At 39.9% G+C, this 25,127-nt stretch overlaps 1 protein-coding gene across 17 annotated transcripts in view; it reads left to right on the top strand.

The window, feature by feature from the left end:
• The window catches only part of PMCA (plasma membrane calcium-transporting ATPase 3), a 1,595,457-nt gene that overhangs the window by 1,076,591 nt on the left and 493,739 nt on the right, over positions 1-25,127 (top strand). For all 17 annotated transcript variants that reach the window (XM_071662674.1, XM_071662681.1, XM_071662678.1 and 14 more), the window contains one exon: positions 7,000-7,202. In XM_071662674.1, the coding sequence (XP_071518775.1) occupies positions 7,000-7,202 (203 nt within the window). The remainder of the gene's footprint in view (positions 1-6,999; positions 7,203-25,127) is intronic.

The raw sequence follows: 25,127 nt of genomic DNA, 5'->3' as shown, positions 1-25,127 counted from the left end.
GTAAATGGAGGATCCCATGCTTTGGACATGGAGGTATGTGAAATGATAAAGTCATGATTAGCGGTTTGGTTGAAACAGTAGAGAAGGTGATAGTCTTGCAGAAGATGAAGTTTGGGAAAGCTTTTGGAGTGGATGGGATTGTGGTTGAATTTCTTAAGAAAGGTGATCATTGTATTGAATCATTTTTCATTTAGTTAGGATTATCAGTGAATGTGAGAGCTCATGGTAAGATCCCTGAGGATTGATGGAATGCCTTTATAGTGCCATTGCATGAAGGCAAGGGTGAAATAAGTAAATGTTCATGTTACAGTTTTTTTTGGCTGGACCTGGGAGTATGGTGATTGAGAGGGTGGTGGCATGCACAAAGGTTCAGATTGATGAGGAGCAGTGTAGCTTTATCTTTGATGGATGCTGTGTGTGTTAGGTGTTTGCTTCAAAAATGTGTGCAAGAAATGCTTAAAGAAACAGAAAGGCTCAGTATATGGCAATTATGGATTTGGAGAAAGTGTATGATAAGGTTGATAGAGATACTCTTTAGGAGATTTTGCAAATATGTGGAGTGAGAGGATAGCTGCTCCAAGCAGAAAAGATGTTTTATCAAGAGAGTAAGGCACTTGTGCAAGTATGAATAAAGGAGGGTGATTGGTTGCAGGTGAAAGTGTATCTGAGGCAGAGTTGTGTGATGTCGTAATGGTTGTTTGACTTGTTTATGGTTGGGGTTGTGAGGGAGATGAATATAAGGGTCTTGGAGAGAGGATTAGGCATGCATTTTTTTGGGATAGGTGGCCTAAGGGGTGCTTAAGTTCTTTGTTTGCTTCTTGTGAGAAACTGCAGAATCTTGGTGTCAGAATTTGGGAGTGTGTGTGAAAGGAGAAAATTTAGAGTAAATGTGAATAAGAACAAAGTTATCAGGTTTAGTAGTGAAAAGATATGGTTAATTAGAGTGTAAATTTTGAATAGAGAGAACCTGAAAAACCTAGGCTGTTATAGATACCTGTGGGTGGACATGGTAGTAAATGGAACCATAGAAGCTGAAGTGAGCATAGGGTGGATGAGGGAGCTAAGGCCCTGGGTGCATTGAGGATTATGTGGAAAGGTCATTGTCGATGAGAGCAAAGATTGGTATGCTTGAAGTTATGGTAGTGCTGTTGGTGTTGTATGAGTGGGTGGTCAGGGCACGAAATGAGAAATTGCAGGAGAGGGTGAATGTGTTGGAAATATCATGTTTGAAGACAGCATGTAGTGTGAAAAGGGTTGATTGAATAAGAAATGATAATGTAAGAGAGATTTGTTGTATATATGTATTATTTTGCTTTGTTGCTGTCTCCCGCGTTAGCGAGGTAGCGCAATGAAACACGAAAAAAATTGTGGTAATAAGAAATTTTTTTTTTTTTTTTTTTTTGAGAAAACTATAAGGGGCTTATTGAAATGGTTTGTATGTATGAAGAGAATAAGTGAGGAGATGTTGACAGAGGTATATGTATCAGAAGTGAATGTCAAGGAGAAAGGGGAGACCAAAGTGGAGATTTAAGGATAGGGTGGAAAAAGTTTTGAGTGCTTGGTGCTGAACATGCAGGAGGATGTAACTTGTGTCTGGGGTGAAATGAATTGGAGTGATGTAAAAAGAAAGAGAAAGAAAGAAAGAAAGGAAAAGGACAGTTTATTGAATGACGGAAGCATTCAGCTGAGAATGCAGAGTTGAGATATGATAGATATTACAGAACTGGAAGGTCATAATGGTAACAAGTTAACTCATCATAAAAGAGCTAAAGATCAAGATGGGGATGGATGCACAGAATACAGGGGACAATGTGCACTGACTAGACTCAACCAGAGGATATGAAACAACTAGGGAAAGCTTGGGAAAAGGTTATTTGGCTTGGTTGTGGATATGGGGCTGTGATTTTGGTGCATTATACATGAAAGCTATATAGTGGAAGTGAGTGAATAGGGCCATATTTTCATCTCTTTTAGGTGTTAACATGGGAAATGGCCAACAAATCTGAACAAAATTTGTCACTGAAAAATAGCTCAGCATAGCAGATCGGGAATGCTGTTTTAACTGATTGTGATTGAGTTAAAAGAAATATTTCTAAGGTATCTCTTGCGTGTTGTAAACTACAACTAAGAGGGGTTGGAGCAGGGGCTGGAAATAATACTATCCTTCTGAATCTTTATTTTCTTGAGGAGGAATCAAGAAAGGAGCAAAGGAATGATTTATCCATAAAGGCTCATTTTACTGTTTATGGTGCTATGTTGCCAAAGTGGGTAACAAGGAATTATCATGATTGAAGAGGTAATGGCATGCACAGACCATCAGATTGAAGAGGAAAAAATATGGCCTCAGGAGTGCTAGAGGATATGTGGATTAAGTGTTTTCTCTGGAGAAGTGTGGAATATACTTTGAGGAACAGATGGATTTGTATTTGGCATTTATGGTTTGGAGAAAGTATATGATAAGGTTGATAGAGATGCTTTGTGTGAAGGTGTTTTGAATGTATGACATTTGGTTATAGAGACTCTATTACCTTGGCCACCCCTTTTAGGGACTTCCTATTGGAACAGGTGTCAGAGATATAGATAGGTAGATTGACATGGGAAGAAAGCTAATTCTATAGAAGCACTGAAAAGTTTTTATCAGTAAAGTTGAGCATACGTGCAATTAGGGAGAGAGGAAGATGAGAGGGTCTTCAGCAAGGATGTATGATATTACTGTGTTTGTTTAAATTGTTTTTAGATGGGATGGCAAGAGAAATGAATGACATGGTCTTGGAGAGAGGGGTAGATCTGCAGTCTGGCAGTGGAGGAGGGGCCTGGGTGATGATTCATTTCCTGTTTGTTGATGACACGGTTCTGTTGGCAAGGATGAGTGAGAAACTGCAGAGGTGGTTTCAAAGTTTGGGAGAATGTGTGAAAGGAGAAAGTTTAAAGGTAATATGAATAAAAGTAAGGTTATCAAGTTTAGCAGTGGAGGGAGACAGGTTGTTAGGATTGTGAGTTCCAGCAGAAAGAATGTGGAGGAGGAAGAATGTTTTGGATAACTGAGTGGATATAGCTGCATAAGGAACTGAAGGAGCTGAAATAAGCTATAGGGTGGATGAGAATTTTAGATTGTGGAAAGATAGGCCCCTTTCTCTGAGAGCAAAGATGAACATGTTTGATGAGTTAGTAGTTCTGATAATGATGTATGGCTGCAAGGTGTGGGCACTAGTCATAAAAGTTAGGGAGAAGGTGGATGTGTTAGAAATGTTTGAGAATAGTTTGTTTTGTGGGAAGGGTTGAACAGATGAGAAAATAGTGATGAGAACTTTGTATGGTAGTAAGAACAGAATGCATGAGAGAACTGGAGAGAGTTTACTGAAATGATTTAGAGGTCATATTGAAAGCAGGGGAGAAAGAATCCAACGTCTGTATTCCCTGCATGTCATACATGACAACTAAGAGGGGTGGGAATTGGGAGTCTGGAACCCTCCCTTCTTGTATTATGATTTCTAAAAGATAAAACAGAAGAAGGAGCCAAGTGACGAGTATTCATCCCCCTTGAAGGCTTGAGCTGAGGTGTCTGGATGTGTGTGGATGTAACCAAGGTAAGAAGGAAGGAGAGATAAGTAGTATTTTTGAGGAAAGGAACCTGGATGTTGTGGCTCTGAATGAAATAAAGCTCATGGGTAAAGGTGAAGAATGGCCTGGGAATGTCCATGGGTAAAGTCAGGGTTTGGTGAAAGGGCAAAAGCTAAGTAATAGTTAGCAATGCTGCTGAGGTAGGAGTTATGGGAATATGTGAAAGAGTGTTGGGAAGCAAGCTCCAGACTTGTGTTGATAAAAGTGAATGTGGACTGTAAGAGGGTTGATTATTCGTGCTTATGTACCATCATGAGAAGAAAAATGGTGAGAGGCAAGTGTTTTGGGAGCAGCTAAGTGAGTGTGTCAGCAGTTTTGTTGCAGGAGACTGGATATTAGTGATTTAGGATTAAAATGCGAATGTGAATAATGTGGCTGTTGAAGGTATAACTAGGGGGTATGGGGTATTCAGCAAGGTGAATGGAAATGGTGTACAGCTTGTGGAGTTGTTTGCTAAAAGAGACACACAAGTATGTGTTTGTGAGTGGGAAAGTTAGTAAGTATGCTTCATTAGATTACACACACATTTGATAAGCATGCAGAAGAGGAACTTTCGGATGTGAATTTGCTGAGAGGGACACCTAGGATGTCTGATCATTCCTTTGTGGAGGCAAGGATGAAGATTTGTAGAGGTTTTCAGAAATGAGGGAACAGTATGAGTGACGAAAGGGTAGTGAAAGTAAGCAAGCATGAAAAAGAGACATGTGGGAAGAAATACCAACAGAGATTGAGTATAGAATTACCAAGAGTAAATGAAGACAGGGAGTGAGTGAGCAATGGGAAGTATTTAGGGAATCAGTGTCAGCATGTGCAAGAGAAGTGCGTAACATTCAGAAAGTGGTAGGTGGACAGGTAAGAAAGTGTAGTGAGTGGTGGAATGATGAGGTGAAGTTAAGAGAAAAGAGAGATGTACAGATGTTACTTAAAGTAAAGAGATGTAAATGATCAGAAGATGTACAAGGAAAGGTGGGAGGAGGTCAAGAGGAAGTTGCAGGGGTTGAGAAAGAGGGCAAATGAGAGTTATGGTGAACAATTATCAATAACTTTCATGGAAAATAAGATGTTTTGGAAGGAGGTTAACATTGTGATGAAAACAAAAGAATAATTATGAATATCATTGAAGGAGGCAAATGGGGAATTGGAAAAAGGTAATGATGAAGTAAGGAGGAGATTTAGTAAGTGTTTTGAATGTTTGTTAAATGTGTTTGATGTTAGGCTGACAGATGTAGGGTGTTTAGGTTAGGAGGTAGGCAAAGTGAGAGAGTCTTAGCAAGTGGTTTGAAGAAGAAAGAAGAGGTTTTTAAAGCTTTGAATAAGATGAAATGTAAGCAGCTGGAGTGGATGGTATTATAGTTGAATTTCTGTGAAAGTGGGTGATTGTGTTGTGGGTTTGTTAGTTAGGACTTTCAGTGTAAGTATGGGTCATATTGAGGTGCCTGAGGATTGGCAGAATGTATGTATAGTCCCACCATGTAAAGGCAAGGAGGACAAAGGTGAGTATTCAAAGGTATATGGGTATAAGTTTGTTGAATGTACCTGTTAAGTTGTATGGGAGAGTGATGATTAAGGGGGTGAAGACTAAGCATAGAGCAAGAGATTAGAGTGAAACAATGTGGTTTCAGGAGTGGTACAGGATATGTGGATCAGGTATTTGCATTAAAGAGTTTATGTGAGTTATACTTAAAGAAACTGAAGATTTGCATGTGGCATTTATGGACCAGGAGAAAGCATATGGTAGGATTAATAGAAATGCCTCATGGATTGTCATGTAAAGATATGGTGTCGGAAATGAGCTTTTAGGAACAGAGAAGTCTCTATCGAGAGTGTATGGGGCAGTAGTAAGGTAATGAGGTGCAGTAAGGAGATGGGACAGGAATGTTTGAGAGTAAGTCAGAACTGGGATGACCTGGAGAAAGTGGAGTGCTTTAGATACATGGCAATAAACATAGTAGTGGATATAATCATAGGGGCTAAAGTGAGTCAGAGGATGGGAGAGGGGGTGCTAACTGTGCTGATGAGTATGTGTAAGAGGTTAAGGCAAAGATAGTTATGTCTGAAAGTTTAATAGTCCTTACAGTGTTGTATAGATGTGAATCTTGGGCTCTGAATATAAAAGAACTGAAGAAGATGGAACTGAAATGCTTAAGGAAGTATAGGGTGTTATGTGAGTTGACTACATAAGTATTGACAAAGTGAGAAAGAGTATTGGTAGTAAGTGGAACATGATGAAAAGGGCTGAGCAGGATGTACTGAAATGGTATGGATATTTGGTGATGATGAGTGAAGAGACTCTGAGTAAAAGGATATGTATGTCAGAATAGGAAGGAGCAAGGGGGATCAGGAGACGAAGGAAGAGATGGAAGGATTTAGTGACAAGGGCTTTGAGTTATTGGTGTCTGAGCATTTAGGAGGGTGACAGGCATAAATAGGATAGATTGAAGTAGGGATTTGTGGTATACATATGGTTACCTACTGTCAGTGGACTCATCTAGGTCATATGAAACAGGAGTGAAAGAACCACGGAATGCTCACTGGACTGTTTACAGGGGGGCACTTGTTTCGGTACATACCAGTTAGAGAATGGATGTGACCATGTGAGTTAGTTGTTCATCAGCTCCTGGTGGTACCTCACTGTGGTAGAAATTGGCAACAGGTATGAAATAGATTGATTATGGTGTGCCAGATTAGAATGGACGAATACTCTTGAGAGATGATGGTGTTCAGGGTTTTGTTTGAGAATATTTCATAATGTCATGGAAATTGTCATGAGAGGACGAAAGATTAGATATGATACAGTAAAAACAGTAAAATGAATCAAGGAGAGCAATCACAGATCTGGAAAATGGAAAACTTACTTGTATATATTTATGGAAAATTGCAGTAGTAACAATAGACCTTAACAGAAGAGTTAGAGGAAACTGAGCAAACATACTTCATTACTTGATTTATTGTTTTATAGTAAAGTAGGGATAATTTTTGGGTGCTCTATTGTTAGGTGATTGCAGTTAAATCTGCATCCATATTACAGGTGCACTTAATGGATGAATACTGAAGGTGGAGATTTCGTAAAGTATGTGAATTATATGTAAACTTTAGGTGTTACTGGGCTTCACCTGCAGGAGGTTACACTGCAAGTAAAAGGCCACCTTTGACAAGAATTTGTCACTGGAAGTACATTCACAGCAGAAATCTTCTCACCCCAAAAGATTCTACATTTCCTTGCTGCTGAAAGTTGTGCAGCCATTGGCTGTATAAGCCTTTAGAAAGCATCATAGGAATTTTTCTTTGAAATTGGTCCTAGGGTAACTATGAATAAATAAATGAATAAACACTCCATTAGAAAATGTTTGATATTGAATGATAATTCTTTAATTTCAGGTTCATTCATTGCTGTGCTGACAGTTGTGATTCTGATAGTCCGTTTCTGCGTACAAACATTTGTTGTGGAGGGCAAACCTTGGTCTCCATTTTATGCTAACCATTTTGTCAAGTTCTTCATCATTGGTGTTACTGTTTTGGTGGTAGCAGTGCCGGAGGGTCTTCCACTGGCTGTCACACTCTCACTTGCATATTCTGTGAAGGTAGGTGACCACACTCTCTCTTGCATGCTCCATGAAGGTAGGTGATTCAGTCTTGCTTACATTGTTAATCTTCCTTTGAATTTACTTTGTGATATGTTATACTGTGTAAGGTTTTTAAAGATGATGTAGCATAATTAACATTTTCTGCATTTACATATACTTTGTTTCAACCAATAATCTGTGTTAAGTATTTAAAGTTGGTTATGTAGTATATAGATTTCCACGTGTTTGTTTTCTTTAAATCCATGCCCATTGACATTAGGGGGATCAAGTGCAAATATGAACAATTGACAGGAATCAGTTTTGTAAAACTAGGGTCGTCAGCTCCAACCTAACAACCAGGCTGAAGGGCAGGGTTACCTAATTCCTTGAGGGAAACTTTCTACCCTTGTGCATAAGCCTGTCAGTTATATTTGTTTTTTGCATCTTTTATACACTTATTTGTTCATACACATCACTTCACTGGATGGTAATTTTCCATTTCATGATTTTTTTTCAGTACCTTGTTCTTGTTTAGTTTTATTCTACATTTTGTGGTGTCAATGTGCTTGTGAAACAAAATGTTAGGTGAATTGGACCCCATGTTCTCATGAAGACGGGGCAGATACAAAAGAATGTTGATGATGTTCACCATATTCCAGCCTGAAAAACAGTGATTTGCACCACTGGATGGCTGTAAGGCTCTCACCCATTAGGCATTTTCCACTTTTGCACTCCATGAAAGAATTGTCCATTGCAGAAAGTTTCTTCAGAAAATGGAAGATTTATGGAGGATCTGCATATATCTATGTAGGGCTTGTGAAACTAGAGTCAATACACAGTACTGATAGTGCAGTAGTTTCCTTCTCTCACTATCCAATAGAGTTTTATTAGAGAAAGAAGGAACATCAAAATATTAATGGTAAACCAGGAAAATGAGTCAAGAAGCTTTTAAGTACATCTTCCATGATTTATGCTCATTTCATTTATGTTTTTTGACTAACAACGTTGACAAAGTTTGGACACTTTATATATATATATATATATATATATATATATATATATATATATATATATATATATATATATATTTTTTTTTTTGCTTTGTCGCTGTCTCCCGCGTTTGCGAGGTAGCGCAAGGAAACAGACGAAAGAAATGGCCCAACCCACCCCCATACACATGTATATACATACGTCCACACACGCAAATATACATACCTACACAGCCTTCCATGGTTTACCCCAGACGCTTCACATGCCTTGATTCAATCCACTGACAGCACGTCAACCCCGGTATACCACATCGCTCCAATTCACTCTATTCCTTGCCCTCCTTTCACCCTCCTGCATGTTCAGGCCCCAATCACACAAAATCTTTTTCACTCCATCTTTCCACCTCAAATTTGGTCTCCCTCTTCTCCTCGTTCCCTCCACCTCCGACACATATATTCTCTTGGTCAATCTTTCCTCACTCATTCTCTCCATGTGCCCGAACCATTTCAAAACACCCTCTTCTGCTCTCTCAACCATGCTCTTTTTATTTCCACACATCTTTCTTACCCTTACATTACTTACTCGATCAAACCACCTCACACCACATATTGTCCTCAAACATCTCATTTCCAGCACATCCATCCTCCTGCGCACAACTCTATCCATAGCCCACGTCTCGCAACCATACAACATTGTTGGAACCACTATTCCTTCAAACATACCCATTTTTGCTTTCCGAGATAATGTTCTCGACTTCCACACATTCTTCAAGGCTCCCAGAATTTTCGCCCCCTCCCCCACCCTATGATCCACTTCCGCTTCCATGGTTCCATCCGCAGCCAGATCCACTCCAAGATATCTAAAACACTTCACTTCCTCCAGCTTTTCTCCATTCAAACTCACCTCCCAATTGACTTGACCCTCAACCCTACTGTACCTAATAACCTTGTTCTTATTCACATTTACTCTTAACTTTCTTCTTTCACACACTTTACCAAACTCAGTCACCAGCTTCTGCAGTTTCTCACATGAATCAGCCACCAGCGCTGTATCATCAGCGAACAACAACTGACTCACTTCCCAAGCTCTCTCATCTCCAACAGACTTCATACTTGCCCCTCTTTCCAAAACTCTTGCATTCACCTCCCTAACAACCCCATCCATAAACAAATTAAACAACCATGGAGACATCACACACCCCTGCCGCAAACCTACATTCACTGAGAACCAATCACTTTCCTCTCTTCCTACACGTACACATGCCTTACATCCTTGATAAAAACTTTTCACTGCTTTTAACAACTTGCCTCCCACACCATATATTCTTAATACCTTCCAAAGAGCATCTCTATCAACTCTATCATATGCCTTCTCCAGATCCATAAATGCTACATACAAATCCATTTGCTTTTCTAAGTATTTCTTACATACATTCTTCAAAGCAAACACCTGATCCACACATCCTCTACCACTTCTGAAACCACACTGCTCTTCCCCAATCTGATGCTCTGTACATATATAATTTTTTAATTTTCCAAAAGAAGGAACAGAGAAGTGGGCCAGGTGAGGGTATTCCCTCAAAGGCCCAGTCCTCTGTTCTTAACGCTACCTCGCTATTGCGGGAAATGGCGAATAGTATGAAAAGAAAAAAAAGAGAAAAAAAAAAATATATATATATTATTTACATATTTATTTATTTTGCTATGTCGTCGTCTCCCGCGTTAGCGAGATAGCGCAAGGAAACAGACGAAAAAATGGCCCAACCCACCCACATACACATGTATATACATACATGTCGACACATGCAAATATACATACCTATACATCTCAATGTACACATATATATACACACACAGACATATACATATATACACATGTACATAATTCATACTGTCTGCCCTTATTCATTCCCATCGCCACCCTGCCACACATGGAATAACAACCCCCTCCCCCCTCATGTGCGCAAGGTAGCGCTAGGAAAAGACAACAAAGGCCCCATTCGTTCACACTCAGTCTCTAGCTGTCATGTAATAATGCACTGAAACCACAGCTCCCTTTCCACATCCAGGCCCCACAGAACTTTCCATGGTTTACCTCAGACGCTTCACATGCCCTGGTTCAATCCATTGACAGCATGTCAACCCCGGTATACCACATCGTTCCAATTCACTCTATTCCTTGCACGCCTTTCACCCTCCTGCATGTTCAGGCCCCGATCACTCAAAATCTTTTTTCACTCCATCTTTCCACCTCCAATTTGGTCTCCCACTTCTCCTCGTTCCCTCCACCTCTGACACATATATCCTCTTGGTCAATCTTTCCTCACTCATTCTCTCCATTTGTCCAAACCATTTCAAAACACCCTCTTCTGCTCTCTCATCACACTCTTTTTATTACCACACATCTCTCTTACCCTATTATTACTTACTCAATCAAACCACCTCACACCACATATTTTCCTCAAACATCTCATTTCCAGCACATCCACCCTCCTATGCACAACTCTATTCGTAGCCCACACTTCGCAACCATATATCATTGTTGGAACCACTATTCCTTCAAACATACCCATTTTTGCTTTCGGAGATAATGTTCTCGACTTCCACACATTCTTCAAAGCTCCCAGAATTTTCGCCCCCTCCCCCACCCTATGATTCACTTCCGCTTCCATTGTTCCATCCGCTGCCAAATCCACTCCCAGATATCTAAAACACTTCACTTCCTCCAGTTTTTCTCCATTCAAACTTACCTCCCAATTGACTTGACCCTCAACCCTACTGTACCTAATAACCTTGCTCTTATTCACATTTACTCTCAACTTTCTTCTTTCACACAATTTACCAAACTCAGTCACCAGCTTCTGCAGGTTCTCACATGAATCAGCCACCAGCGCTGTATCATCAGGGAACAACAACTGACTCACTTCCCAAGCTCTCACATCCACAGCAGACTGCATACTTGCCCCTCTTTCCAAAACTCTTGCATTCACATCCCTAACAACCCATTTCCCTCATTAGTGAGGTAGCATTAAGAACAGAGGACTGGGCCTTTGAGGAAATATCCTCACCTGGCCCTCTTCTCTGTTCCTTCTTTTGGAAATTCAAAGAAAATAAAATGAGAGGGGATGATTTCCAGCCCCCCGCTCCCTTCCCTTTTAGTCGCCTTCTACAATACGCAGGGAATACATGGGAAGTATTCTTTCTCCTCTGTCCCCAAGGATAAAATATATATATAATTTATTTATTTATTTTATTTCTTTTGCTTTGTCACTGTCTCCCATGCCTGCGAGGTAGCACAAGGAAACAGACGAAAGAAATGGCCCAACCCACCCCCACACACATCCACACACACACACACACACACACACACACGTCCATACATGCAAACATACACACACACACATCCCAATGTACACACATATATACACACACAGACACACACATATACACACATGCACACAATTCACACTGTCTGTCGCTACTCACCCCCATCGCCACCTCGCCACACACAAAATAACATCCCCCTCCCCCCTCATGTGCGCGAGGCAGCGTCAGGAAAAGACAACAAAGGCCCCATTCGCTCACACTCAGTCTCCAGCTGTCATGCAATAATGCACCGAAACCACAGCTCCCTTTCCCCATCCAGGCCCCACAGAACTTTCCATGGTTTACCCCAGACGCTTCACATGCCCTGATTCAATCCATTGACAGCATGTCAACCCCAGTATACCACATCGATCCATTTCACTCTATTCCTTGCCCGTCTTTCACCCTCCTGCATGTTCAGGCCCCGATCACTCAAAATCTTTTTCACTCCATCTTTCCATCTCCAATTTGGTCTCCCACTTCTCCTCGTTCCCTCCACCTCCAACACATATATCCTCTTGGTCAATCTTTCCTCACTCATTCTCTCCATGTGCCCAAACCATTTCAAAACACCCTCTTGTGCTCTCTCTACCACACTCTTTTTATTTCCACACATCTCTCTTACCCTTACATTACTTACTCGATCAAACCACCTCACACCACATATTGCCCTGAAACATCTCATTTCCAGCACATCCACCCTCCTGCGCACAACTCTATCCATAGCCCATGCCTCGCAACCATACAACATTGTTGGAACCACTATTCCTTCAAACATACCCATTTTTGCTTTCAGAGATAATGTTCTCGACTTCCACACATTCTTCAAGGCTCTCAGGATTTTCGCCCCTTCCCCCACCCTATGATTTACTTCCACTTCAATGGTTCCATCCGCTGCCAGATCCACTCCCAGATATCTAAAACACTTTACTTCCTCCAGTTTTTCTCCATTCAAACTTACCTCCCAATTGACTTGACCCTCAACCCTACTGTACCTAATAACCTTGCTCTTATTCACATTTACTCTTAACTTTCTTCTTTCACACACTTTACCAAACTCAGTCACCAGCTTCTGCAGTTTCTCACATGAATCAGCCACCAGCGCTGTATCATCAGCGAACAACAACTGACTCACTTCCCAAGCTCTCTCATCCACAACAGACTTCATACTTGCCCCTCTTTCCAAAACTCTTGCATTCACCTCCCTAACAACCCCATCCATAAAGAAATTAAACAACCATGGAGACATCACACACCCCTGCCGCAAACCTACATTCACTGAGAACCAATCACTTTCCTCTCTTCCTACACGTACACATGCCTTACATCCTCGATAAAAACTTTTCACTGTTTCTAACAACTTGCCTCCCACACCATATATTCTTAGTACCTTCCACAGAGCATCTCTATCAACTCTATCATATGCCTTTTCCAGATCCATAAATGCTACATACAAATCCATTTGCTTTTCTAAGTATTTCTCACATACATTCTTCAAAGCAAACACCTGATCCACACATCCTCTACCATTTCTGAAACCACACTGCTCTTCCCCAATCTTATGCTCTGTACATGCCTTCACCCTCTCAATCAATACCCTCCCATATAATTTCCCAGGAATACTCAACAAACTTATACCTCTGTTATTTGAGCACTCACTCTTATCCCCTTTGCCTTTGTACAATGTCACTATGCAAGCATTCAGCCAATCCTCAGGCACCTCACCATGAATCATACATACATTAAATAAACTTACCAACCAGTCAACAATACAATCATCCCCTTTTTTAATAAATTCTACTGCAATACCATCCAAACCAGCTGCCTTGCCGGCTTTCATCTTCCACAAAGCTCTTACTACCTGTTCTCTGTTTACCAAATCATTTTCCCAAACCCTCTCACTTTGCACACCACCTTGACCAAAACACCCTATATCTGCCACTCTATCATCAAACACATTCAACAAACCTTCAAAATACTCAGTCCATCTCCTTCTCACGTCACCACTACTTGTTATCACCTCCCCATTAGCCCCCTTCACTGAAGTTCCCATTTGCTCCCTTGTCTTACGCACTTTATTTACCGCCTTCCAGAACATCTTTTTATTCTCCCTAGAATTTAATGATACTCTCTTACCCCTACTCTCATTTGTCCTCTTTTTCACCTCTTGCACCTTTCTCTTGACCTCCTGTCTCTTTCTTTTATACATCTCTCACTCATTTGCATTTTTTCCCTGCAAAAATCGTACAAATGCCTCTCTCTTCACTTTCACTAATAATCATACTTCTTCATCCCACCACTCACTACCCTTTCTAATCAACCCACCTCCCACGCTTCTCATGCCACAAGCATCTTTTGCGCAAGCCATCACTGCTTCCCTAAATACATCCCATTCCTCCCCCACTCCCCTTACCTCCTTTGTTCTCACCTTTTTCCATTCTGTAGGCAGTCTCTCCTGGTACTTCCTCACACAAGTCTCCTTCCCAAGCTCACTTACTCCACCACTCTCTTCACCCCAACATTCTCTCTTCTTTTCTGAAAACCCATACAAATCTTTACCTTCACCTCCACAAGATAATGATCAGACATCCCTCCAGTTGCACCTCTCAGCACATTAACATCCAAAAGTCTCTGTTTCACATGCCTGCCAATTAACACACAATCCAATAACGCTCTCTGGCCATCTCTCCAACTTACATACGTATACATATATATATATATATATATATATATATATATATATATATATATATATATATATATATATATATATATATATTCTTTTCTTTTCTTTTAAACTATTCGCCATTTCCCGCGTTAGCGAGGTAGCGTTAAGAACAGAGGACTGGGCCTTTTTTATATATATATATATATATATTTTTTTTTTTTTTTTTTTTTTTTTTTCGCTGTCTCCCGCATTTGCGAGGTAGCACAAGGAAACATAAGAAAGAAATGGCCCAACCCACCTCCATACACATGTATATACACACACGTCCACACACGCAAACATACACACCCATACATCTCAATGTACACATATATATACACACACAGACACATACATATATACCAATGCACACAATTCACCCTGCCTGCCTTTATTCATTCCCATTGCCACCTCGCCACACATGGAATACCATCCCCCTCCCCCCTTATGTGTGCGAGGTAGTGCTAGGAAAAGATAACAAAGGCCCCATTAGTTCACACTCAGTCTCCAGCTGTCATGCAATAATGCCGGAAACCACAGCTCCCTTTCCACATCCAGGCCCCACACAGCTTTCCATGGTTTACCCCAGACGCTTCACATGCCCTGATTCAATCCACTGACAGCACGTCAACCCCGGTATACCACATCGATCCAATTCACTCTATTCCTTGCCCGCCTTTCACCCTCCTTCATGTTTAGGCCCCGATCACTCAAAATCTTTTTCACTCCATCTTTCCACCTCCGATTTGGTCTCCCACTTCTCCTCATTCCCTCCACCTCTGACACATATATCCTCTTGGTCAATCTTTCCTCACTCATTTTCTCCTTGTGCCCAAACCATTTCAAAACATCCTCTTCTGCTCTCTCAACCACGCTCTTTTTATTTCCACACATCTCTCTTACCCTTACATTACTTACTCGATCAAACCACCTCACACCATATATTGTCCTCAAACATCTCATTTCCAGCACATCCACCCTCCTGCGCACAACTCTATCCATAGCCCATGCCTCTCAACCATATAACGTTGTTGGAACCACTATTCCTTCAAACATACCCATTTTTGCTATATAGTGTATCCAGAAAATGTTAGATATCTGATTCTTTTTCAGATGTGTTTGAACTGAAATAACATATAATTTTGTACAATATATTTATATATATTGCCAAAAATATGATAGACATGATATCAATGAGAGATCATGATGTTATGTAAATGTAAACATTAGAGATGTACTTTCAGACAAACTACTTGAATATCTTATTTTTTCTGATGTGTTTGCATTGAAATATATGATGATTTGTATACTTGTAGCATTCTTTGTCATGTATTTTTGCTATTTCATATATGAGCATGGCAGCATCAGGAACTGATGACTGAGCCTAAAGGATGATCTAGACTTAGGTAACAAACAGTAGTAGGTGTGAAGAAACAATAGTAAGCAGGTATTTGCTTGTTGTTTAGTACCTCACTCATGGAAGCAAATTGCTTGCTTTTATTTATTTTCTGAGAAATGATGACAGTAGTGAAGGTGGAAGTTATGATTACATAAGTATATCTGTGTGTATTATCCCTGGGGATGGGGGAGAAAGAATACTTCCCACGTATTCCCTGCGTGTCGTAGAAGGCGACTAAAAGGGAAGGGAGCAGGGGGCTGGAAATCCTCACCTCTAGTTTTTTTTTTTTTCCAAAAGAAGGAACAGAGAAGGGGGCCAGGTGAGGATATTCCCTCAAAGGTCCAGTCCTCTGTGCTTAATGCTGTCTCGCTAACGCAGGAAATGGCGAATAGTATTAAAGAAAGGAAAGAAATCTGTGTGTATATGTGTATGGGCGTGTATGTATATACATGTGTATGTAGGTGGGTTGGGCCATTCTTTCATCTGTTTCCTTGCGCTACCTCACTAACATGGGAGACAGCGATAAAGTATAATGAATAAATAAAAATATTTCTATGTGAATTGTCCATAGATTTGTATTTCAGCCAAGAAACTCATTTTGTTACATGTAAACCACTGTGACTGTTACTTTGTTTCACTACCAGATCCTGACTTTTTATTAAGCTGTTTCTGCCAATCTCTTCTTCATGATGCCAACAAAGATAATTTATTTTTTATGTCTTCCACATCAACATTAAACACTAGTGCAAGGTATTTCCAGTCTTTGTTCTTCCATTTTTATGATCTTCTATGGTGTATCCTGAGTTTTCCATAACACAAGGTTTTCACAATAGGTATCAGTCAGTTTTGATATAACATCACTTGTCCACTCCATTGTAGACACAGCAAGAGAGCACAGATAATCAACTAACAGATATTCACACCCTCTTAGCAGTTATAAACTCACCCCTGATATACCAACAACCACTGGAATGGTATTCATGTGTGCTCATTCATGTTCATTTGTGTGTGTGAATATCCATCCATGTACAGTGAATGAACATCCATCTTTGCTAGTTCATACAAGGGATTGATTTGTCCTTGTATGGAGTACTGCTCTCACATTTGGGGTGATTCTAGATCTGCATCCTAACTTGAGAGTTGAGTCAAAAGCAGTCCGCCTCATAAACTGTCCCAGGCTATCTTCCAAACTTGACTCTCTTGCCTATGCTGTAATGTTGGTTTACTTTCCCTCTTCTGTAGGTATTATTTTGGAGGTCTGCTCCCGAGAGCTGGCTGCTTATGTTTCTCCACCACTAGCTAGACCACACACTACTCAGCAAGCAATTGCATCACATGATTTGTGTGTGGCCATTGGCAACTTAAGGGTAGGCCATTTTGATACCTGCTTTCCCTACACATCAAAGCTTTGAGACTCTCTGCCTTCTCAGGTTTTTCCCAATAACTATAACGTGGCACATTTCAAAGGACAAGATTCTCACTTTCTCCAAAATTCGTAAATACTGTCCCTTGTCTATTCTTTTACTGTTTCATAATTCTCTCTGTATTTCAATTAAGGCCCGGCCTTGATGTGGACTTTTGTCCATGGCTTCATATTTGAAGACAATTTGAATTATCCATATGTGATACATAAAGTGCAATTTATTGTAAACATCACAGACTTTCACATGTTTCAAATGTATTTTCACTACCATTCATTGACAAGCAAGGTAAGTTGAAGCTACTTACTTTTTTATTGAATTCCTCCTGTGGTTTGATTTGGGATCATTTCTCTTTTGACTTCGACAGTAGTCTGCCATTATTTAAGCATTCCATCTTCCCTGATACCTCCCCTCCAATTCCAAGATTTTGTGGTGGAATCTGTTACTTGCTCTTTGCTCATGGCTTGTAAGTTTTCTTTGAAGAAATTTAGATGGGAGTCATAGAAGGGTAATTTAAGACTGATGTTTCAACTTAAGATATTATACTCACTGAACAAGTCTTAAGCTGATTGCTGCTAGTTGATCAGACTTCTCTAAGAAAATGGTTAATACCATCCTTCATAGACAACCAAGCATCTTTTTCACTAGATTGTCCTCAAATTGTTTCGCTTGAGGACCCATCAATACCCTTTCCTGCAGTTTGGTGTAACTGAGGAGTGGGAACATTAACATTAGTCCTGAAATCCCTGGTATTATTTTTCAATTTTCAAGTCCATCAGTAGAGGTTTATTCAATCAAGTTTTATGGGAAGTTGTGGTACCAGTATCATGTGGTCCCCAAGTGGATGAGCCCTAATGTTTGCAGATCACAGCATGAACTCTGATGCCAGTCTTTCTTCATATGATACTTGTCCTTGGCTTACTTTCCCGTAGGCATAGAAAACATAGGTATTTCATAAACCCTGGCTGTTGCCCCATAAGGAGACTGATAAACTTAAGCACAGAAAAGTCATCTGGGACATCCATAGTTTATCTTGTTTGAGAGGAATACAAGATTTTCATGTCTCCTTCAAGTGAACTGAATGTCATGAACGTAAGGAGGGAGCTTTTTTCCATTGTGTAGTAACACAGCACTGAAATATTTTATGGAAGAATCAGCAAATTGGCACAAGTCACAAGATGGATAGTCTTTAACAGTCATTTTGTTTACCAAACCTGATATATTCTTGCAGTAAAGCAGCAATTATTGTTTTGTGAAAAGTTGACCTCTTTTTTTTTATATATCATACTAGTTGAATATTGTCTCTGGAATGAGCAGATTCCATTCTGTAAGTCTCAGGCCAAAACATTCTGCAGATTATGTATTATCTTGGGTGAATGATATTCATCTAGAGTGTATTTTAAATCTCCATTTGAAGAAAACTCTTGTTGTTAAGATGCTGCCTGTGAATCAAATTCCTGAAAATCAAGAAAATGGTTCTGTTACAAGTATTTTGCTTGAATGCAGTGCACGATGCATGGCAGATGGAATGTTTGGGTACTTGATATGTCTTTGTTTTTCTTGTTGTATCCAGATGCATTTGTCATGTAAAAATAATCGTACGTTGCAACTTTTGGCAGGAAAGTTAGGTAGTAACATTAGGTAGAAGTAGTAAGTAGGAATATTAGGTTGGAGCCTCTGAACACACTGCACTAGAGTTGCCCTCTGCCAGTGGCTTGTAAATTGTAAGGCATTAAAGGCTGAGAAGCAGCACAGCACAGGAGTTCACCAGTTATAGAGAGACTTTTGCAATGGCTACCCATTGAGAGAGTTCCGGAAGGGAGTAGGTTTCAGAGATACAGATAGATATATTGATAGAAATAATTGACAAGAATGATTTAGATATTTTGATAGAAATAAATGACAAAAATGATTTGTAAGTTTTCCCCATACATTAGGAATTCCTTGTGACATTAGCATTTTACCTCTTGGCCCATTGAAATAAGCTTTCCATCAGGAAATTTGGGAGAGAATGTGGAGCTTGCGATAGGTACTGATCACTAACCTTTTTGCCAGGTATGGTTAATTTTTTAGTTGTTTGGTTATTTGTTGTCTCTGCTTTGTTGTACTATAGCATTCACAAATGTATTGAATGAATTTGGTGTATGTTTACAGATTCTAGGCATATCAAATTCAAGAATGAATCAAAGATGCTTTAGTGCACTTTTCAGCATAGATGCTGGGGGAATTAGATATTCATTAATATTGTGTAAATTTTCATATTCATGTCACTTTGGTTATGTGACATAACATGTCTGTTTCTGAAAATGAAGCATGTGTTAGATGTTTGATAATTTTTCCATGAAACCTGACATGATAGAATAAAAACAAATGTGTTGTATCCTGTGGCATATAAGTTTTATAAAGATTACAAAGAGTTCCAAATAATACAATTTGCAAACTGGTGTTATTATCATCTAGTCAGATGCCAAATATATTCAGTTAAGGAATGATTAAAACTAGCTAGTTTTAAAGACATCTCCTTCAGAATTTTGCTGTAACATGATTGTACCCCTAGGGGAAGTGGCATTATGCCATCCAAGTTTTCATGGCACTGGGAGTATCAGGTCTGGTCTTCCATTATCTTTGAATGATAACTGTGCCACAGATTTCTTGTATCTCAGTAGCCTTTTAATGTATGTTTTGACATAGTATATTCTTTATCAAGGTTTTACATAAGACTTAAACAGTATTTAGTTTTCCTTACTCTCTTTTCTGTACCTAAACTTCCTGTTGCTAAAGTGTCACTTATAGATTTGAAAAAGCATTATTTGGTAAATAGATTGCTTGAGTAAAGTGGCTGAGCCATTGTCAGTTCTACTAACTCCCCAATTAACCAACTGAAATTCTTTAATACATCCTGCTTACTTGAGAAGCCATTGTAAGCATGGTCAACCAGTCAGAAGACATGGCATGTTACAAACTAGCAGTTACCCCAGCTCCTCATGCCAGGCCTTACCTCAGTGCTAAAACACTAATTCACTCCACATTCAAACAGTCCAGCACTCTTTAGGTTAGAGGTTTACATCTTTAGGAAAGCGGTTTACAGCTTTAGGAAAGAGGTTTACAGCTTTAGGAACTGTCAGTGTGGGAGGTTTAGATAGTGACTTTTCAAGAGAAAATATGATATGCCTAGATGAAATTGTTGATTATATTCATGGTATCCTTTGCCTTTAGGTGATCTATAATGTAAGAATTTAAAAGAAAGAGATCTTAAGATTGTTTTGTTACCTAATTTGTTCTGGAATGTAACTAACACATATTTTGTGTAAGACTATTCTTTTTTTTATAGTGAGCAACTAGGCCAGTGTTGAGAATCCTATTTTAGGAGCAATTTTTAAGGAAAATTTGATGACTGATGTTCGATGAATGTAATTTTAGTGTTGGTTGAGAGCAGGAATCTCTGTGCTCAAATACCTTGGAATAGAAAGGCTTGAATGAAGATTTGTTTCATTTTGACACCACCAGGAATTTTTTGGATTTGGTTGTTGTCTAAGCTGCCCCTTAGTTAATTTCGTGGATTTCAGGGGTAAGGAAGTGCAAGAGGAGCAATTTTTTCATCTTAACAGGATAACAGAGCAACAAGAGCCTCATATCATCAACAAAAATACAGGTAAAGGCTGAAGAAGGGATAATTTTAAGCAATGGTAACAGTTATCTGTAATGGCCAGTGGTTTTAAACATCATCTTGAGAGCCTACCCTTGAATATCATTTTGACTTAAGTACAGTGAGTTGAGCATGCAAGTAGCCAAAACAGTATGCAGGGGGTTAAGTAACAGAGAAAATAGCAAGTTGTCAAAAAATTATAGAGATTTTCTGTAAAAAATTACAGTTATTAAGATCAGAACTGATGAGCTACCTGGTAACCCAGATATGATCACAATATCGGTGTTGTGGATAAATGCTGAAAGTGAATGTTTTTGCAAACATAGAAATCCTTGAGAACCATATTTTGAGCAAGGATTGCCCACTACAGAAAGTGTTTTGCCATATGTTGCAAAGCACCTGAGTATACTCTGAATTAACTGTGTAGAAAATGAAGCATATGCTTACTTGTACAGCAGTCTTTACTGCCCACTTATACCATTCCTAACCTTGTATGGTTTGTTGATTTTAACAGTTCATTGAGGTAGTCCTATCTGAGAGACACTTATGAAAATTATTATTGAAGTGATCATTAATGTGTATACAATTGAAGTGTGTGTTGTCTGTATTGATTGTGTTAATGAATGTAGATACTGCAGTTTACTCATGTAAGAGAATATTGAATAATGAAGATAAATGGAGATAGGGATCTTAAGAGCAAGTTAAGGATGATTGGAGATGTTAGAGAATTTATTTAAGGTTATGGGTTCAGTGGTGTGTGGGCTTAGCACAAAGGAAGGAGAAATATAGGAGAGAGCAGACTTAGTGACATAGATGATTGACTTCTCATTAAGAATAATGATGAGAATGAGCGTGACTGTATGCTCTCGCCAACCCTGTCCTTCAGGTCTGAAACATAAATGTGGAATAGAGTAGATATTTCTTGGATTCAGGCTGCTAGAATAAGGTGCTTAAGAGGTGCTTGTGTTGTTAGGATGTGGAATAGAATAAGCAGCTGCTGAAGTTCATTGATGTGGAATATGCGATAAAGTAAGATCCCTTGGTGTGGTTATATAAAAGGAGTCCATGATGATAGGTTAGTAAAGAAGATAAACAGGAGTGCAGTAGAAAGAAATGTAGTATGGGGAAGATATTTAGCATCCTGGGAGATGGAACAGATATACTATATTGGGTAGATGAACCAGGAAGTTTAGATGTAGATGTAGCATGACTTTAGCAAGTAAGTTTATTTAGAAAAGACAGCTTGGAGACTGCTGTGGTCACCCATCTCAAGAGGAGTGTGGGATCAGAGTTATATATTGATAGAGATAGGTAGTACGTTTGAGGAAAGGAACCTGGATGTTTTGGCTCTGAGTGAAACGAAGCTCAAAGGTAAATGGGAAGAATGGTTTGGGAATGTCTTGGGAGTAAAGTCAGGGGTTAGTGAGAGGACAAGAGCAAAGGAAGGAGTAACACTACTGAAACAGAAGTGGCAGGAGTATGTGATAGAGTGTAAGAAAGTAAACTCTAGATTTATATGGGTAAAACTGAAAGTGGATGGAGAGAGATGGGTTATTATTGGTGCATATGCACCTGGGCATGAGAAGAAAGATCATGAGAGGCAAGTGTTTTGGGAGCAGCTGAGTGAGTGTGTTAGTAGTTTTGGGTGATGTTTTGGGTAGTGATGGGTGATTTGAATGCAAAGGTGAGTAATGTGGCAGTTGAGGGAATAATTGGTGTACTTGGGGTATTCAGTGTTGTAAATGGAAATGGTGAAGAGCTTGTAGATTTATGTGCTCAAAAAGGACTGGTGATTGGGAATATCTGGTTTATAAAGAGAGATATACATAAGTATATGTATGTAAGTAGGAGAGATGGCCAGAGAGCATTATTGGATTACGTGTTAATTGATAGGCACGCGAAAGAGAGACTTTTGGATGTTAATGTGTGAGAGGTGCAACTGGAGGGATGTCTGATCATTATCTTGGGGAGGCGAAGGTGAAGATTTGTAGAGGTTTACAGAAAAGAAGAGAGAATGTTGGTGTGAAGAGAGTGGTGAGAGTAAGTGAGCTTGGGAAAAAGACTTGTGTGAGGAAGTACCAGGAGAGACTGAGTACAGAATGGAAAAAGGTGAAAACAAAGGACATAAGGGGAGTGGGGGAGGAATGGGATGTATTTAGGGAAGTAATGATGGCTTGCACAAAAGATGCTTGTGGCATGAGAAGCATGGGAGGTGGGCTGATTAGAAAGGGTAGTGAGTGGTGGGATGAAGAAGTAAGATTATTAGTGAAAGAGAAGAGAGAGGCATTTGGACGAATTTTGCAGGGAAATAATGCAAATGAGTGGGAGATGTATAAAAGAAAGAGGCAGGAGGTCAAGAGAAAGGTGCAAGAGGTGAAAAAGAGGGCAAATGAGAGTTGGGGTGAGAGAGTATCATTCAATTTTAGGGAGAATAAGACGATGTTTTGGAAGGGGGTACATAAAGTGCGTAAGACAAGGGAACAAGTGGGAACATCAGTGAAGGGGGCTAATGGGGAGGTGATAACAAGTAGTGGTGATATGAGGAGATGGAGTGAGTATTTTGAAGGTTTGTTGAATGTGTTTGATTATAGAGTGGCAGATATAGGGTGTTTTGGTTGAGGTGGTGTGCAAAGTGAGATGGTTAGGGAGAATGATTTGGTAAACAGAGAACAGGTAGTAAAAGCTTTGCAGAAGATGAAAGCCGGCAAGGCAGCTGGTTTGGATGGTATTGCAGTGGAATTTATTTATAAAGGGGGTGACTGTATTGTTGACTGGTTGGTAAGGATATTTAATGTATGTGTGACTCATGGTGAGGTGCCTGAGGATTGGTGGAATGCTTGCATAGTGCCATTGTACAAAGGCAAAGGGGATAAAAGTGAGTGCTCAAATTACAGAGGTATAAGTTTGTTGAGTATTCCTGGTAAATTATATGGGAGGGTATTGATTGAGAGGGTGAAGGCATGTACAGAGCATCAGATTGGGGAAGAGCAGTGTGGTTTCAGAAGTGGTAGAGGATGTGTGGATCAGGTGTTTGCTTTGAAGAATGTATGTGAGAAATACTTAGAAAAGCAAATGGATTTTATGTGTCTTTTGTGGATCTGGAGAAGGCATATGATAGAGTTGATAGAGATGCTCTGTGGAAGGTATTAAGAATATATGGTGTGGGAGGCAAGTTGTTAGAAGCAGTGAAAAGTTTTTATCGAGGATGTAAGGCATGTGTACGTGTAGGAAGAGAGGAAAGTGATTGGTTCTCATTGAACGTTGGTTTGCGGCAGGGGTGTGTGATGTCTCGATGGTTGTTTAATTTGTTTATGGATGGGGTTGTTAGGGAGGTGAATGCAAGAGTTTTGGAAAGAGGGGCAAGTATGCAGTCTGTTGTTGATGAGAGAGCTTAGGAAGTGAGTCAGTTATTGTTCGCTGATGATAGAGCACTGGTGGTTGATTGGTGTAAGAAACTGCAGAAGGTGGTGACTGAGTTTTTGTAAAGTTTGTGAAAGAAGAAAGCTGAGAGTAAATGTGAATTAGAGCAAGGTTATTAGGTACAGTAGGGTTGAGAGACAAGTCAGTTGGGAGGTAAGTTTGAATGGAAAAAAACTGGAGGAAGTGAAGTGTTTTAGATATCTGGGAGTGGATTTAGCAGCGGATGGAACCATGGAAGCGGAAGTGAATCATAGGGTGGTGGAGGGGGCGAAAGTTCTGGGAGCCTTGAAGAATGGAAGTTGAGAACGTTATCTAGGAAAGTAAGAATTTGTATGTTTGAAGGAATAGTGGTTCCAACAATGTTATATGGTTGCAAGGCTTAGGCTATAGATAGAGTTGTGCGGAGGAGGGTGGATGTGCTGGAAATGAGATGTTTGAGGACAATATGTGGTGTGAGGTGGTTTGATCGAGTAAGTAATGAAAGGGTAAAAGAAATGTGTGGTAATAAAAAGAGTGTGGTTGAGAGAGCAGAAGAGGGTGTTTTGAAATGGTTTGGTCACATGGAGAGAATGAGTGAGGAAAGACTGACCAAGAGAATATATGTGTCGGAGGTGGAGGGAACGAGGAGAAGTGGGAGACCAAATTGGAGGTGGAAAGATGGCGTGAAGGGGATTTTGAGTGATCGGGGCCTGAACATGCAGGAGGGTGAAAGGCGTGCAAGGAATAGAGTGAATTGGAATGATGTGGTATACCGGGGTCGACGTGCTGTCAATGGATTGATCGAGGGCATGTGAATCGTCTGGTGTAAACCATGGAAAGTTGTGTGGGGCCTGGATATGGAAAGGGAGCTGTGGTTTCGTTGCATTATACGTGACAGCTAGAGAATGAGTGTGAACAAATGTGGCCTTCGTTGTCTTTTCCTAGCGCTACCTCACTCTCATGCGGGGGGAGGGGGTTGTTATTTCATGTGTGACGGGGTGGAGATGGGAATGAAT

Source organism: Panulirus ornatus, chromosome 6, assembly GCF_036320965.1.
Source record: "Panulirus ornatus isolate Po-2019 chromosome 6, ASM3632096v1, whole genome shotgun sequence".
Taxonomy (NCBI): Eukaryota; Metazoa; Arthropoda; class Malacostraca; order Decapoda; family Palinuridae; genus Panulirus; species Panulirus ornatus.
The sequence above is the reverse complement of the archived record's forward strand: the minus strand, read 5'-3'. Positions and strand labels throughout refer to the sequence as shown.